General features: G+C 44.4%; 2 protein-coding genes across 4 annotated transcripts in view; one reads left to right on the forward strand and one right to left on the reverse strand.

Moving 5' to 3' along the window:
* Nrde2 (NRDE-2, necessary for RNA interference, domain containing) overlaps nt 1–3,985 on the forward strand; it is a 47,857-nt gene extending 43,872 nt beyond the window's left edge. For all 3 annotated transcript variants that reach the window (XM_017795242.2, XM_008821748.3, XM_029557985.1), the window contains exons 13-14: nt 2,872–2,943; nt 3,649–3,985. In XM_017795242.2, coding sequence (XP_017650731.1) covers nt 2,872–2,943; nt 3,649–3,774 — 198 coding nt within the window. In that variant the 3' untranslated portion in view covers nt 3,775–3,985. The remainder of the gene's footprint in view (nt 1–2,871; nt 2,944–3,648) is intronic.
* Nucleotides 3,986–5,723: 1,738 nt separating this feature from the next.
* The window catches only part of Psmc1 (proteasome 26S subunit, ATPase 1), an 11,393-nt gene continuing 955 nt past the window's right edge, over nt 5,724–16,161 (reverse strand). Inside the window, exons 3-10 of the mRNA XM_008821749.3 lie at nt 14,859–14,983; nt 14,091–14,276; nt 13,774–13,902; nt 12,856–12,952; nt 9,726–9,915; nt 8,755–8,906; nt 7,287–7,441; nt 5,724–6,081 (exon numbers count right to left, since the gene is read on the reverse strand). Of these exons, the coding sequence (XP_008819971.2) occupies nt 5,947–6,081; nt 7,287–7,441; nt 8,755–8,906; nt 9,726–9,915; nt 12,856–12,952; nt 13,774–13,902; nt 14,091–14,276; nt 14,859–14,918 (1,104 nt within the window). The 5' untranslated portion in view covers nt 14,919–14,983 and the 3' untranslated portion in view covers nt 5,724–5,946. The remainder of the gene's footprint in view (nt 6,082–7,286; nt 7,442–8,754; nt 8,907–9,725; nt 9,916–12,855; nt 12,953–13,773; nt 13,903–14,090; nt 14,277–14,858; nt 14,984–16,161) is intronic.

Genomic DNA, 16,161 nt, shown 5'->3' on the forward strand with positions numbered 1-16,161 from the left:
GTTGTTTTTGCCAGTTTTGTTTCCCAGTTTTTTTTTTTTTTTTTTAAATTTTTTTTGTATTTTTGAGACAGTCTCCTGTAGCCCCAGCTAGCCTGGAACTATGTAGACCAGGCTGGCCTTCAACTCACAGAGATCCACCTGCCACTGCCCCTTGAGTACTGGGATTAAAGGCATGTGCCACCATGCCTGGCTTCCCAGGTTTTTCAGATACAGTATAAGGTACAGATTTACAGTAATTTTACTGAGACTCTGCAGTGAGCCAGGTTTGTGTGGGTTGTTTGCAAAAAAATCTGCTACTGACTTGGAAAGAAGATCTGGGCCCTTAAGGGATTTGTATCTTTTTGATACGGTAGTGTTGAAACTAAGGATTAATTAGAGGAGTGATTTTGCCTAGAGTTCCTGAGGCATCTGAGTGGACTCCTCGAACTTTTTAAATTAAACACAGTGATAAAAACAAATTAGGACTCAAATGGAAGGCATAGGCAGTGAATACCAGGGGACGGAAAGAAGGATAGAGCTGTGGGGGGCTGTGGAAGGCCAGGTCTGGCGGGAGGGTGGCTTGTTTTGCTGTTTTTGTATCCAGGCCCTCTATGGACAGTGTGCAGAACTGCTCTTTTGCAAGTGTGATTGCCCATTTACATTTTTCCTTGCAAGAATGATGGAGGATATTAAAACAGTGTTGCCTACAAATGGAGAGAAAAGGAACCAGACAAGCAGCAGTTAGATTCTTGGTTTGAGAGGAGGCATTCCTGTTTAGTGTGTACATTATCATGAGTCCAGCCAGACTAGCAGTGGTGTTTAGGTGAAAGTTGCAGATTCTTTGGTAATGGACCTACACTGTGAAGAACATTTAAGTAGATTAGCCAGTCAGCCCTTTCTGGGAGTGGTGATAGGTCATTACTTCCTAGGTTTTCTCTTACTGCCCATTGTAGCTTCTAGTCCCATCTGTTGGCTGCTAACAGATGGGCATTTTGAAAGGCTTTCCATAACAAAGGGCTGGTGGGAGGAGAAAGACTTTTTCAGCTGCCCTCCTCACAGGAAGGAATGAACCCCTCGTGAGTCTGCCTCACCTCAAGAAGTCACACAGGAAATGTGGAGTCAGTTTTGTCATTTTTTGTTTTTGCAAATTGCTTAAAAAAATGGTACAAGTTAACAGTTGCTCAGATGTGTTTGTAATGGGATAAGAAAAGAATCATATTTTGCAAAAGCCTGAAGGCTTCATCCTTTCCTTTTCTTAGAGACATTGCTTCCCCCATAGGGAGGTGACACATAGCTGGGAAGGCACAAAGATGCCAAAGCAAGTGGTTTTTTAATTGATTGTGTGTGTATTTCAAACAGAACATCCCAATCTCATTCATCTCTATGCCCATCCCAAATGGCACCCTCCCACAGTCTCACCCCCACCCCCCCACTGGAGCCCATATACTGTCATCCCTGTTACTGTTCACTGTGTTATGAGTGCCCCCAGCCATTACCCAGTACTAGTCCATCCGCTGAATCTAGTCAGTCTAGAGTTCCTTGTTTTAGGAAGATCAGCTCTTCCTCATCTAGCAGCAGCCAGTTGTCAACATTCCTTTAGATAAGATTGGGGTCTGCTGTTCATTTCCCATTTCTATGCTGAGTTACTGTCTGGGAGTCTCTTGGGCCACCCTGGCCAATACCTCAAAGGAAGGTATCTCCTGTCTGGCAGTTTCTCAAAGCAAGTGATTATTAAATGCTGGTCAGCTTCTCCAAGTGGAGAGTGCAGACACTTGTTGTGTGGATTCTCAAGCCATACGCCAGGCTCTTGGACAGACTAGGGAGATTGAACCTTGCCCAATGGGATTCTCACTGATGCTGGTTATGGCTCAAGCTAGTCCCTGTGACTTGGAGTGAAACTTGAAAAATAGAGGTCTGAAGGCCATCCTTGGTGGAGTCTCGAACAGCTAATTAGACCTCTAGATGCCAAAATTGAGTTTCTGGGAGGTCAACCTTTTCTCACCCATCTATGGATACTGGCTGTTTTGCTGGGCAGAGCTGATGTCCACTAGGACATTCCCAACAGAAGAGGTGTGGACTGCCCTCACAGCTATGTGTGCCAGGCAGAGGGCAGCTACCTCCTAGCTGTGAGGGCAGTCCAAACCTCTTCTGTTGAGAAACCTCTAGACTCAATTTTATTAAGTCATAGGCAAAGCTGTGTTTTATGTAAGTGTTCTGCCTATATGTATGTAAGTGCACCTGTGTGTGCGATGCCCATGGAGGCTGGAAGAGGGTGTTGGATTCCCTGAAACTGGAGCTATGGGTGATTATTAGCTGCCATGTGGGTGCTGGGATCTGGTTAAGTCAGAGCTCTTAACCACTGAGCCTTATCTCCAGCACAGGTTGCTTTTACATACATATTCATTGGCTTATTTGAGACAGAAGCTCACTGTATAGCCCCAGGCTGGCCTAGAATTTGTGATTGTTCCACCTCAGCCTCCAGCGTTGATGAAGGTACCACCATTGCTGCCTCGTAAAGCTGTCTTTCACAGAATGAAATAACTAGCATCCGAAGTGTCCTGATTACTTGGTTCTCTAGAAGGTAATTTTCACAAAATGGCAAATATTTTGTTTGTACAAGGTTATCAGTCTCATCTCATGGATACATCTTGTTCTAAGCACTGTTACTAACAGCAAGTCATGGTGGCTCTCATTAAAGGAGGGCTTCAAAAGCTAACAGTGTCAAATGACCTGGCACAGCTGTGGCCTGACAGCATTCTCTGGCACCTGGGTCCACTGGCTGCCGTGATGGTACCAGCCCCCAGTAGCTGAGATCCAGGTATAGATCTTAGAGACATGTTGGTGTAGTCTTAGCTTCAGTTGATCATTTAGTATGTCTTCCCCTTACCTCAGGTTTCCTTAGGAAACAAAGAAAGAAGCAAAGGTGTATTTTACAAGGCACTTCAGAACTGCCCTTGGGCAAAGGTAAGTTTAAAAAAATTAAAAAAAATTTTTTTTATGTGTGAGTATATTGCCTGCACCTGTGTCATTCAATGCCTGTGGAGGTCAGAAGAGGGCATCAGATCCCCTGGGGTTTTGGATAGCTGTTAGCTGTCATGTGGGTGCTGGGAACTGAACCTGGGTCCTCTCCAAGAGCAGCCAGTGCTCTTAACCACTTAGCCGTCTCTCCAGCCCCCAAAAGTAAATTTTAAATTATCACAGTATCTTCAGATTACCAAGGGCCTTCCTGCCAGGCCCTGTCCAGCCAGTAACATGAAGGGTGTTTGGCTTTAGGGGTGGCAGTACCATATTCCAAGGCCTTTTCCTAGTGACACCATTCCTGTAGCCAAGCCTTGTGGTTCTTTTCCCACACTGGAGCTGGTGCTTCATAGGGTGGTCTGCTTTTCCAGCGTCCCCCTACAGTTCAGCCCAGGTGCCAGGAGGGTCAGGATCTGTGTCCCACCCACATCCAGTTATTTGAAACCAAATAGGGTGACTTCTAATACATGGCCACATAGAGGGAAAGGGCCTCCTTTCATATTTACTGCCTTTTGCTGTTTCTGTGGGCTTGGTTATTCCTGGACATTGCTGAGCTGTCTGAGAAGACAGTGATGGAGAGCTCGCTGGGCCTGCTGTTTTCTTGGGGCTCTTCTACTCTTACCAGAAGTGTTGGTCTTACTCTGCTGCTAGGTGCTGTACATGGATGCCATGGAGTACTTCCCGGATGAGCTGCAGGAGATCCTGGATCTGATGACTGAGAAGGAGCTCCGGGTGCGCCTGCCCCTGGAGGAGCTGGAGCTCCTGCTGGAGGACTAGTGTGTGGTGGGGCTGCACCAGTCTGAGGAGCAGAGCAGGATCAGGGGGAGCCACGGCTCATGAGATCATTTTCCATTATTTGTGTCTGGGTGGTGAGCCCCACCTATCTGGCACAGGTTTTAGATGCATTGTTTTACATATCATATATGTGACTATATGTACATGTGTACAGATGAATAATCATGCTAGTGATAAACATTTTTGTTTGAAATGTGTGCAGCTTGTTTCCTCTGCTCAACCTCCATGCAGCCAGCAATGGCCCTGTCTCTCACTCAGCTTGTAGCCCTCGGTGGTGTCCTTGGTCTTAGTGGGTCTCTGACACTGGACCCAGGGCAGGATCCTTAACCTTGAGACCTCATTATAAAGTCGTAAGATGAATACACGCAGTTCCTCTCTTACCTTGGCTAGGAGGAACTATCTTACCTTGACGCCTGCTGAGAACGGATAGCTTCTTTCTGGCTTTTGTTTTTCATTTTGAAAAGACTCCTGTAGCTCAGGCTGGCCTTGAATTCCTCATCCTCCTGCCTCTGGTTCTGAGATTATAGGTGTGTGCCACCACACTTGGCATCTGTAGAATTGCTGGACTTGTCTGTCATATTTCCAAAAAGCCAGTTACGGAATGAAAGTAATTTTGGCCACAATCTAATGACATGGTGTAGAAAAAGGTAACATAAGCAACAGCTTCCTAGGGTGGAGTCTCAGGACACTGAAGGTTGTTGGCTGGCCTATCCCAGTTGCTGCCCTCTCTAGTCCAAGCTGGATCCTACTATGAAGTACACTTGACCTCTGAAAGCTCAACTGTAAGCAGTGGCTGGAACTGGCCTCTCCCAGGTCCTGGCTGCCCCTGAAGGACCTTCATCCCTTCCCTCCTCCTTACCCTCTTTGGGGTCAGCATCAGGCCAGATACCTTATAGACGCCACTAGGGGTGTGGAGTCAGAAGCCAGGATGCAGCTAGGTTTCCCTCAACAGCACTGAGAATTTAATGTCAGCCTGGCCTATATAGCAAGTTCAGGGTTAGCCTGGGCTACAAATGGAGCCCCTGTCACAAACCCAAGCAAAACAAGGTTATCCTGAATTATCTAGAAGGGCCCACGAAGTAGTCACAAGGCAAGAGAAAGAGAGACAGAGAAAGGAGAGGGAGGGAGGGGGACAGAGAGAGGAGAGAGAGAGAGAGAGAGAGAGAGAGAGAGAGCGAGCGAGAGCGAGAGCGCGCGCCAGACATGGGAGGGCAGAAGCTCTGACTTTGACAATGGAGGGACTGGAGTCCAGAAATAAGCGTGGCCTCTACAAACTGGGAAAGGCCTTTGGCTGACAACCAGCAAGGAAGTGCTGACCTTGGTCCTACACTCCAAGTAGCTGAATTCTGCCAACCCCAACCTCAAGGAAATTGGTTTTCTTTTTGAGCTTCTAGACAGGATGTGATTTTAGCTTCCTGAGGTGGGCTCTGAGTTGACCAATGGTACTGAAATATTTGTAGTTTTAAGCTAATTAAGCGCTATGATGGTAACAGAAAACAAATAGGCTTCCTCCAGTAAGGCCCTGCCACGTGCACAGTGATCTTCACTCACCTCCTAATAGCTTTAAAGAACCATTTGTTGAGAAAGAAAAGTGAAAGAAATATAAATGAGCCGAGGGTTTGAACGCAGAACAAAAGCAGGCATGGTTCTTTTGGGGATCCTGTCTCTTGGGAACAGCAATGTGTCTTTCCTAGTGTGGAGCCCTTGTAGGGTTCACAGAGCAAACAGTCTCCTCTGAAACCAACAGCCACATTAGCTCGGCCTTTATTCAAACAATAAAGACCACTGTCTCTAGCTACATGTACCCCTCTCCCTCACTACCAGGCACCAGCTTTGGACACCATGAGTCAGGCCCCTTGTGATTGCCTAGAAGCTCCCCTAGGGCAGGATTCTCCATTTGCTGCAGGGAGGTGCAGGTATGCAGCCACAGACCAGTTGTCAAAGTGTTTACTTTATTGGGAAGCAGAGAGCAGCACACACAATGACCAACAGATAGAGACTGCCGACCTGTACCTTGCACCTCACATAAGACAGAGTCTCTGCTAGTAAAAATCAACTGGAAAATGGATTCCTCAGGGTAACTTCTCATCTTCCTCCTACCCTCTCAGGTGGAGGAGAACCCGCAATCACTTTTCTGAAGGCAACTATGGGTCACTAGAGATAGAGCCCCTCAGGGGTGCCTTCCTGTTTTTTATAAAGAACATTCTCTTTAGACTTTTTGAAGTCTTCATTTGTTACTTTCATTCTGCGCTCTCGCAAGGCCATCAAGCCAGCTTCTGTACAGATCGCCTAGAAGAAAGAGCATTATGTTCAGAAACAGAAATATCTATTTTTATCTTAAGCAATTCAGAGAGAGAGATTTTGAAATAAAGTGTAAGATAGACTAAACACACATTGCTCATTTGGGAATAGATTAAATGTTCTATGCATCTTAATTTCTGAAACAATCTGAAATAGCATCAACTGGAAAGACTTCAGGAAGTGGACTGGTCCAGGAATCCAGGATTCTACCAAGCTGTGTGGCTTGGCAGGTTCAGCAAGTTCAGAAAGCTTCACTTTCATTAAAGGGAGTATTATGCCTGGTGTGGTGGCACACACTTTTTAACCCCAGCCCTTGGGGGGGCAGAGGCAAGACAAACTCTTTAAAAGTTTGAGGCCAGCCTGGTTTACATAGTGAGACTCTGTCTCAAAAAAAAGTGTCCAATTAAAAAGTAATTTCAATATAAAAAGAAAAATTAAGCCTGGGTGGTGGCACATGCCTTTAATCCTATGCAGAGGCAGAGGCACACAGATCTCTGTTGAGTTCCAGGCCAGCTGGGGCTACAGGGAGACCATCTCAAAAAAAAGAAAAAAAGAAGGAACTAGAACTGATGCCAATGACACGGAGGATCAGTGCAGGTGCCGGCCTGGAAATCGCTGTGTGCCGCTCCTACTAAACAACCAAGGCACCTGTGCTGAGGAAGACCCAGCTCCTTAAAAGGAAAGGAGCCTCTACCCATATACGTTGCTGTCAGGCCTGCTATAAAGACTGGGCAGCCAGGAGAAAACATCTTAACTTGCACACATTTGTGATACAGCCAAGAGGTACAAGTAAGAACAGTCCATCAACACCAACATGAGGCAACAAGAATGCTGTGGCTCTCTCTGCAGCTCTGAGGTATATCTCCCAGCAGACACTTTTCTCTGACCAAGAACTGAATGGCTAAATATGACACCCCTGAACAAGTCACCCAGACCCTGCAGAGGAGGCAACTAACTTTAGTGTTGGGACCCGTCCTGTGGCTAAATGGATCTGTGGTCATTTACTTCACAGAGTAATGCATTTAATGAATTAAAAAGCAAATCTACCATTGGATGTAATGTGAAACCAACAGTGCTTATGACAATAAAACCTAGGCATCCACCCACCTAGCTCAACTGCCATCCCAAGTTTGCAGTGTTTCCTAATTGGGGGTCAATTTTCCAGAGACAAGTCCATTCAACCAGTTACTCACCTTGATATCAGCTCCAGAGAGGTCATCCTTTGCCATGATCAAGTCGTCCAAGGTAACATCATCGGCCAGAGTCATCCTGCTTGTGTGAATTTGAAAGATCCGCTTCTTAGTCTTTTCATCAGGCAGGGGGAACTCAATCTTCCTGTCAATGCGGCCTGTAGATACAAAGATTTCAGTTACTGTCATCTAGACCCAGGCTCTGCCCGCCTCAGCCCACTCCCACAGGCTTGGCTTTAGCCAGATGGAGTTCTGGAGGAATGGCATCCAAACCCTAAAAAGTGAACATTCATTTCTATACTTTGTAAATACCTACATCTGAATCTCCCCACTTAAATCCTCTGTCTTCTTAGAAACATTACAAAAGATAGAAAATTACTGCTTCCATTGCTACTTGCATATAAAGAATAAATCCAAATTAGCCTATGAGTTATTTCTTCAGAGTAAAGAAATGAATTTTTGAGACTTAGAAAGGACTGCTGAGTATGAGAAGGAAAAAGATAATGGTATAAAACTGGATTCAAAAGGCCAATCTGCACACTGTATCACTCTTAAACTAGGACCTCAAGGAGACATGTTCGTGTGTGTGTACATGTGCATGCTGAGGTCAGAATGTCAGCTGTCATTCCTCAGGAGCCCATCACTTTGTTTTGTTTTTATTTTATATGTATAAGTATTTTGCCTTCATGTGTGTAAGCATATCATATGTATGCAATGCTCATGGAGGCCAGAAGAGGGTATCAGATCCCCTGGAACTGGAGCTGTGAACAATTGTTGGCTGCAATGTGGCTGCTGGGAATGGAACCCAGGTCCTCTGTGAGAGCAGCTAGTGCTCTTAGCCTCTGAGCCATCTCTCCAGCCCACCACCTTGTTTTTTTTTAAGACTAGCGTCTCTGACTAGACTGGAACTCTAGTAGGCTAGACTGGCTGGTCAGCAAGACCCAGGGATCTGCCAGCCTCTATGTTCCCAGTACTGGGATTACAACTGTTCACCATCACACCCAGCTTTATTTATGGGTGTTCTGGGACTTGAACTTGGGTCCTCATGCTTGCAAAGCAAGCACTTTACTCACTGAGCAGATAGGTATCCCTCCAATCAAGGAGGCGCATTTTTGTTGTTTCACAATACCATTTGCCATTATGTACATCACTTTATAATATTCCCCAAAGCACACTTAAGATACAAATGGGGCTGGAGAGATGGCTCAGTGGTTAAGAACACTGGTTGTTCTTGCTTAAGACCCAGGTTTGAAACCCAGCACCCACATGGCAGCTAACAACTGTAACTCCAGTTCCAGGGGATCTGACAGCCTCTTCTGTCCTCCGCGGGCATTGCACAACACGGGTGCGCTTACCTACATGCAGGTAATACACTCATACACATAAAATAAAAATAAAGAAAATATTTTAAAAAACAAACAAATATACCCAAACTCATTAATATTCCATGATGAACAAAAGTAAACCTAACCTGGTCGGATAAGTGCTGGATCCAAAGTTTCTATTCGGTTTGTTGCCATAATAACTTTCACATCACCTCTTGAGTCAAATCCATCCAACTGGTTCAACAGTTCTAACATTGTTCGCTGAATTTCTCTCTCACCTCCAGAGTTTGAATCATATCTTTGGGAAAAGAAGAAATGAAGACCCAATAGTTCTGTAAACAGATTTTCAGCAAAAACTTGGCATAGAACTCTTCCATATTCTTTTCTCAACCCAAAGGCCATTCAATCCTTTATTACTTTAGCAAAAAAATACTTGTACCTCATGCTTTGGTCTGCAAGTGTCTCCAAAACTTTACATGTAACAATCCCTATGGTGGTAGTATTAAGAGGGAGCACCTGCTGGAAAGTGAAGAATGCCTTATAAAACGGCTTAGGCCCATTTTGCCCTGTTGTTATGTTATGAGGGCCTATTAGCCTGTGCTGAAGGACTGAGCAAAAGGCACCTTCCTAGAAGCACAAAGGAGCACTCCCCTCCACCCCCAGACATTGATGCCAATAATCCTGATCTGGAACTTCATGGCCTCTAGAACTGAGGGAAACAAACTTCTATCCTTCTAAATTACCCAGCTCTGGTATTCTGCTTGCAGCAGCACAAAAGACTAAGATACTTCTCAACAAGTTAGAGATCACACATCTTTACAGCAGCTTCTGTGCCTAAAGCTTAAGATTTTTTTGTCTGGTGTCTGATGGCCTCAACCTATTAACTTCTGGAGGGTAGAGACTGCCAGGATCACAGCCGAGACCCCAAGTCCAGATGTTACTAGCTCAGCATGAGTGCTATCATGTGGTTATTCATGATTGCCCAATTCCAAATATTCCCAGCTCCTGGGTAGGTGTTGAGTCCCCTAGGAGAACAGAGCCCAAGACTGTTCATTCTCACATAAGAGCTCTGTGGCTTTGCTTCTGACTAACACAAAACAGTTAAGGGCAAATCTACCTTTTGGTTCCAATGGCATCAATTTCATCAATAAACACGATGGAGGGTGCATGTTCTTCAGCAACGCGAAACAATTCTCGGACAAGTTTGGGCCCGTCACCTAGGTACTTCTGAATAAGCTCTGAGCCAACCACTCTCAAGAAAGTAGCTGAAGTTTGGTTTGCTACTGCTTTGGCCAACAAGGTTTTACCTATTTTAAATAGACAAAGGAAAAAAACCAGAAGTCAAGTACTATTTTTAGAAACACTCCCACCTTAGAAGGACAGACACCAACAGTGAGAACACACTACCACCAGGTGTGTTCCTATTCTGTCCTTTTAGTCTAACAACTATTTTGATGACTTTGAACTCTTTTCCTATAGCCATCATGTCAGAAAATACCTTCTACTTGCTTAAAAGATTTTACTATTTGTGTGTGTGTATACACATACACACGCGTGTACCATGGAGTACTTGTGGAGGTCAGAGGACAACTCTGTGGAGTCACTTCTGTTCTTCCACCTTTACATGGGTTCCGAGGAAAAACTGAGGTTGCCAGGCTTGAGCAGCAAGTGCCTTCACCCGCTGAGCCATCTCGCCCTACCTGCTTAAGCCCAAAGTATCTACAAAAGAATTACTATAATTATCTACAGAACTGTTCTATAGTAGCAATAAAAAATTTTTAAAAAAGATACCTGCTTTTTCTCAAATGGAGCCTTTCTTGGGCCCATCTCAAACTGCACATAAAATTAACCTGATCTAGCTAGGAATGGTAGCATATGCCTATAATCCCATTTTTTGGGAGATGGAAGCAGAAGCATTAGAAGGTCAATGTCATCTTCAGCTACAAGCCAGCCTGGGCTACATGAGACCCTACGTCAAAATAAATAAATGAACAAATGAATAATTAACTTGACCCAATGTCACAGGTAGGTTCAGATGTCAATCTCACACAAATCTAGAGTCACCTGGGAAGAGGAAACCTAACTAAACAATTTCCCAGATCAGGTTGGCCTGTGGCCATGTCTGTGGTTCATTTTCTTAGTTGCTAACTGACACAAGAGGGCAGTGTGGGCAGTGCCATCTCTGGGCAGGTGGGCCTGGGCTATATGAGAAAGGTAGCTGAGGGGCTGGAGAGATGGTTCAGCGGTTAAAAACACTGGCTGTTCTTGCAGAAGACCCGGGTTTGAATCCAAGCACCCACATGGCAGCTAACAACTGTCCGTAACTCCAGTTCCAGGGGATCTGACAGCCTCTTCTGTCCTCGGGCACTGCACGACATGGGTGCACTTAACCTACATGCAGGCAATACACACATACACATAAAAATAATATTAAAAAAAAAAAAAGAAAAAGGAAAAAAAAGAAAGGGAGCAGAGCATGTGAGTAAGCAGGGTTCACCCATGATTTCTGCTTCAACTTTCTGCCTTAGCTTCCCTCAGTGATGGACTGTAACCTGTAAGATGAAATAAAACCCTCTCTTCCCAAGTTGCTTTTGGTCATATTGTTTCTAATAGTAACAGAAAAGCAAACTAGAACACCCATCCAGCCCAGGCCTAGAAAACAAAATAAACTCCCATGGAACCATCAATGATTAAAAAAAACATTGTCTGGCAATCTTAGACCTGACCCTCAAGAGATATACAACACAGCCCCAAGCACAGGCCACAGGGCCCCACTACTAGCACAGTAGTTGCTGGATGGGCCTGTGGGGTGGCCAGAACACTGGAACCAAGACCAACTGATGACAGCACCCACAGAAAAGAGCTGTGGAAGCTCAGAAGAATTCTCAGTCTATGGTGTGCCCTTCCCAAGGGGAGGTGGCAGCTTTCACAGATCTCAGATCTCAAACTCTGTTTCCACTGCTGCTCAAGTCCCTGGTATTTTTCTTTCAGGTAAAATAAGCACCATCAAAGAACACTCACCTTAAGTAATTTTAGAAAAAGACTTGGGCCCCTTTGATGGTGAGTGAGAAGGGCTGGGTGTTGGCTCAGGACTAAGAGGAGGCTGAGACAGAACTGGTCTCCTCAGGCCAGCTGGGGAGTGACAAAGAAGACCAGAATGGGAAAGACAGAGCCAAGTTTTGTGGCAACATGTGACAATGAAGTCCTTTTAGTCCTAGGAAGAGTGGAAGGTGAAAAGGCTTGGGAGGCTAGATGACGCCTCAGAACATCAATCATGATGGTGAAAAGGCAGAATAGGACCTTTTAAGTAGATGGGGTCTTATGGTCCAAAAGCAGCCAAGAAGAGCTTGGGTTACTTCAGGGGCCACAGAGATCACTGAACAAGCCTCCTGTTCCTCTGAAAGGCCTGCCCACCCAGCACCACACCCCAGCCTTGCAGTGTCCATATCCCACAGGAGACCCATGCCCGTGGGTCAGATCAGTGTTCTACATCCAATCCTGTTACCAGTTCAATGCCCAGAGCTACCATAGTCCTGGCTCATGCCAGTCTCTTTGGATTGTTAATTTCCTGAGCTGGAAGAGGAAGGGCTGCTGTAGAGTGGTTTTTCCTAGTTCCTGGCTTCAGGGGAAAGGTGCTTCCCAGTCCCTGGGTAGCCCTCAACACTAGTCAGTCAGCAACACAAGTTTAATAGTCTTGATCACTTGTTTTAATTACAGGGCAATAAACTGCTAAGATTGGTCTCTACAACTTAGGGCAACTAATTGTGTAATGAATTAAATGTCTATACATTTTTATAATTATTTATCCAACAAATATTTATTTAGTACCAATAGGCCAGTAAATGAACCTGAACTGAACACCTTTCAGCTTTGAAAACTACTTTCCACCATGATTCTGAGGCTTGGCCATGTTCTAGATGAATATATGCAGGTCTCTGTGGCTGGGCCCAGCATGAGCATTTTTCAGAACTCCCACGGCAATTTCAACACACATGAACAACCAAGGTTGAGAACCTGTTTTTTGTGTATGCTTGTTTTGTGGGGTGTATGTTTGTGGGGGGCTACTTTGCTGGACTGAACCCAGGAATCTGTGTGTGCTTAGCAGTTTCTTATACCCCCAAGCTTCTGAGTACCTGATTTAAGTTAAAGAATTGTGGTGTCATCACCAGATAGCTTACTAATTATAACTGGCCAATGCTGCTGCATGAGATAAGAGCTGAGTGCCTACAGTGTCAAACACAGCATACCTGTGCCTGGTGGACCATAAAGAATGACCCCCTTCGGGGGCTTTATCCCCATCTCTTCGTAATATTCAGGATGGGTAAGAGGAAGTTCCACAGATTCCTGAAGAGAAGAAACACTCAGTAAAAATCAAAGTCTTTCTGAGGTCATTAGCATTATTTGACATCATGAACATAGCTTGTTTTTCACAAAAATAACTGAAAAACTTCACTCTTCTGAGAAAATGCACTTGACTTCCACTAGCAGCAGGGGTACGCTAAAGTGGACATGTGTCTCATCTGCATTCCTAGCAGTCTCCCCTTTCTAAACCATGCCCAATTATCCTTTTATTTACCATTAGAAGTCAGTCCCGAGCAACATTTAAGCTATTATGGGAACAAAAGTGACTAAAGAAAGTTAAAATTCATCCTTTTTAACCAAACTACAGATAGGACCAGAAAAGATTTCCCAATGGCCGTTCCCATCTAAGGATATTCCACAATGACCCTAGTTACCATTTGTCTGAGAGGTCAACAGTGGAGATCAGTGATACCTTTGAATGAGTGAAAGAGCAAGCAGAGAGCTGGTCCATAGCCATCCCCCTAACCCCAAGGACCACTGCAGGCATGGGGCCTGTGTTCTAGGCCCACCACTGTGTGGGCACGTGCAAGTACAAAGGCATCTCCATACAAAACAGCACAAGTCAGCACAACTTGTGAAACATGCCATGTTTTCATACAAAAAAAGTATTAAGATGCTATAGGACTACCACGTAATTTACAATGATTTCTAGTACCTACCTCAGTAATAAACACATAACAATACACAACTGGAACTGATCAGTAAAGAAAAACAAACATGCAAAAACAATCCCAAAGAACTCTGAATGGGAAAGCTGTAAGAAATCCAAAATCTAAAAATCCAATGCTGGTTCCCAGCCACACCTTAATTTCCTGGATTTGGTTATCCAGTCCTCCAATGTCTGCATAGGTCTCCTGGGGGGCCTTTTCCACCTTCATCACTGTGACCAGGGGATCTGTGTCATCCATCAGCACCCCTATCACAGCATGCACCTAAAAAGGAACACTAAGCTTTAACACAAGACCACGAGGTTTCCTCAATCTGTTTATAACAATACAGGGCCAATTACAGTATCTTTCTCCACAGTCCCATGAATACTTTGGTGTTCTATTTCCAGGACAAGTGGTCAAATCTAAGAGGAAAATACTCGTAAGGGCTTCCTTAAAGATCAGCAACTCACCTTATGGTTGAGCAGGACTGAACAGCCAGGTTCCAGCAAATCCTTGTCCACAAATGAAAGGATGCTGACATAGTGTTCTGAGCCCACAGATGTGGACACAATGGCGTGGTTATCATCAATGATCTCTTCCAAGGTTCCTACTGACATTGGCGTTCCCCTGAGATCATCCACTTTTGATCTTTCCTCCTAAATAATATACCAAGAAAGAAAAGCATGCTAGACCTTCATTGTCTATTTATTCTTCATTTATTTTGTGTGTGTATCTCAGAGTAGGTGTACTCCTGTGGAGGCCAGAGGACAACCTGCTATGCTGCGTACTCCTGTCTACCTGAGAGTATTCAGGTGGTTCCTGTCTCTGCCTCCCATCTTGCCATAGTGGAACTGGGATGTAGATGTACACCACCTCATTCAGCTTCTTACCTTTTCACATGGGTAACTCAGGATGTCAGGCCTGCATGGAGCATCTACTGCTAAGCCATCTCCCTGGCAGAAAGCAACTAATGCTTTTAAAGTTAGCCTGTAAGAAGCTGTGTAGTCAGTTACCCGTTATCTCTTTTTTTTTTTTTTTTTTTTTTTTTTTTTTTTTTTTTTATCCCTGTAGCCCCAGCTGGCCTTGAACTCACAGAGATTGGCTTACCTCTGCCCCTCAAGTGCTGGGATTAAAGGCATGCACCACCACGCTGGGCTTCAAACCTCATTTATTTGCTGACAGTTCTAGATTCATAGAAGCCATTTTGTAAAGAAAATTATAGTAACTTCTTCACTCACCTCTTGTTTTTCTTCTAATGGTTTCATCTGTTCCTGATTTCTAATGAATTCTTCCTCCATGAGAAGGTAGTCTTTAATTCTTTCTAACTTCAGTAATTTCAAGCGGCACTGAGTGTGAGGTGTCACTGTAATTAAAAAAAAAAAAAGCTTTATTTTACGTGAAAGAGTTAGCTTTAAAATGATTGGTTCAGGGATGGCGAGGTTTTATGTTCATTAGGAAGCTACTAAAAATTTTTAAGTTCAGGGTCAGTGAGATGGCTAAGTGGGTAAAAGTGCTTGCAATCAAGCCTGAAGACCCAAGTTCTTTCCCTGGGACACACATTGTGGAAGGACAGAACAGAGTCCTACAAGCTGACCTCTGACCTACACAAACTCACCATGGCACACACTCACCCACATACACAAAATAAATAAATATAATAAAAAAAAATTTAAGTTCACACATATGATCCAGATTTTAGGTATTTGGGGGTGGGGGGGGTGGGAGGGGTTGAGATCTGGAACTCACTATGTAGACCAGGCCTGCCTCAGTCTCATAGAGATCTGCTTGTCTCTGCCTCCCGAGTTCTGGGAATAAAGGCACATGTCACTATACTTGGCTGTGATCCATATCTTAATACCCCACTTCATGAAGTGAAGTGTTTCTCAGGGTAGATCTTGTAATCTAAAACTCTATTTACACTGTGAAGCAGTGATTTCCCAGCACTCGGGATGCAGAAGCAAGAGGATCATGCACTTCAGGATAGCCTGGGCAGCATAGTGAGACCATGTTTCAAAACAACAAATGGGCCCATTGAGATAGCTCAATGGGTAAGAGCACTTGCTGAATAAGCCTGATGACCTAAGTTTCATCCCCATAACCCATGGTAGGAGAGAGCTGACTTCTGAAAGTTGTCCTGACCTCTACATCACCATAGCATGTATGACCTCTCACCGATTCCATACAACAATAAAGAAAAAATTTAAACAACAACAACAAAAACAACCAATTGCTAGTTCCAGGCTAGCCAGGGCTACATAATAAAACCCTGCCTCAAAAACAAAACAAAACAAAGCAAACACAAGCAATACCACCCCCGCCCCCACACAAAAAAAACTCAACTAACACAAAAAGCAAATAACCTATATACCTTTAATACCTCGGGGAGCTACTTAAAGACAATGAATGGAATTTCTTAATATGAGACAAACTCATATGATATTGCATTTTAAAGTACAATACAACTTTATGCCAACCTAGTGGAAGGCTAGGTAGAAAGGGGTTATAACCACAAAGCTCCAACTTTCACCCCCCCCCCCCCCC

This window comes from Nannospalax galili, unplaced genomic scaffold (genome assembly GCF_000622305.1).
Source record: "Nannospalax galili isolate Female #2095 unplaced genomic scaffold, S.galili_v1.0 scaffold107, whole genome shotgun sequence".
Taxonomy (NCBI): domain Eukaryota; kingdom Metazoa; phylum Chordata; class Mammalia; order Rodentia; family Spalacidae; genus Nannospalax; species Nannospalax galili.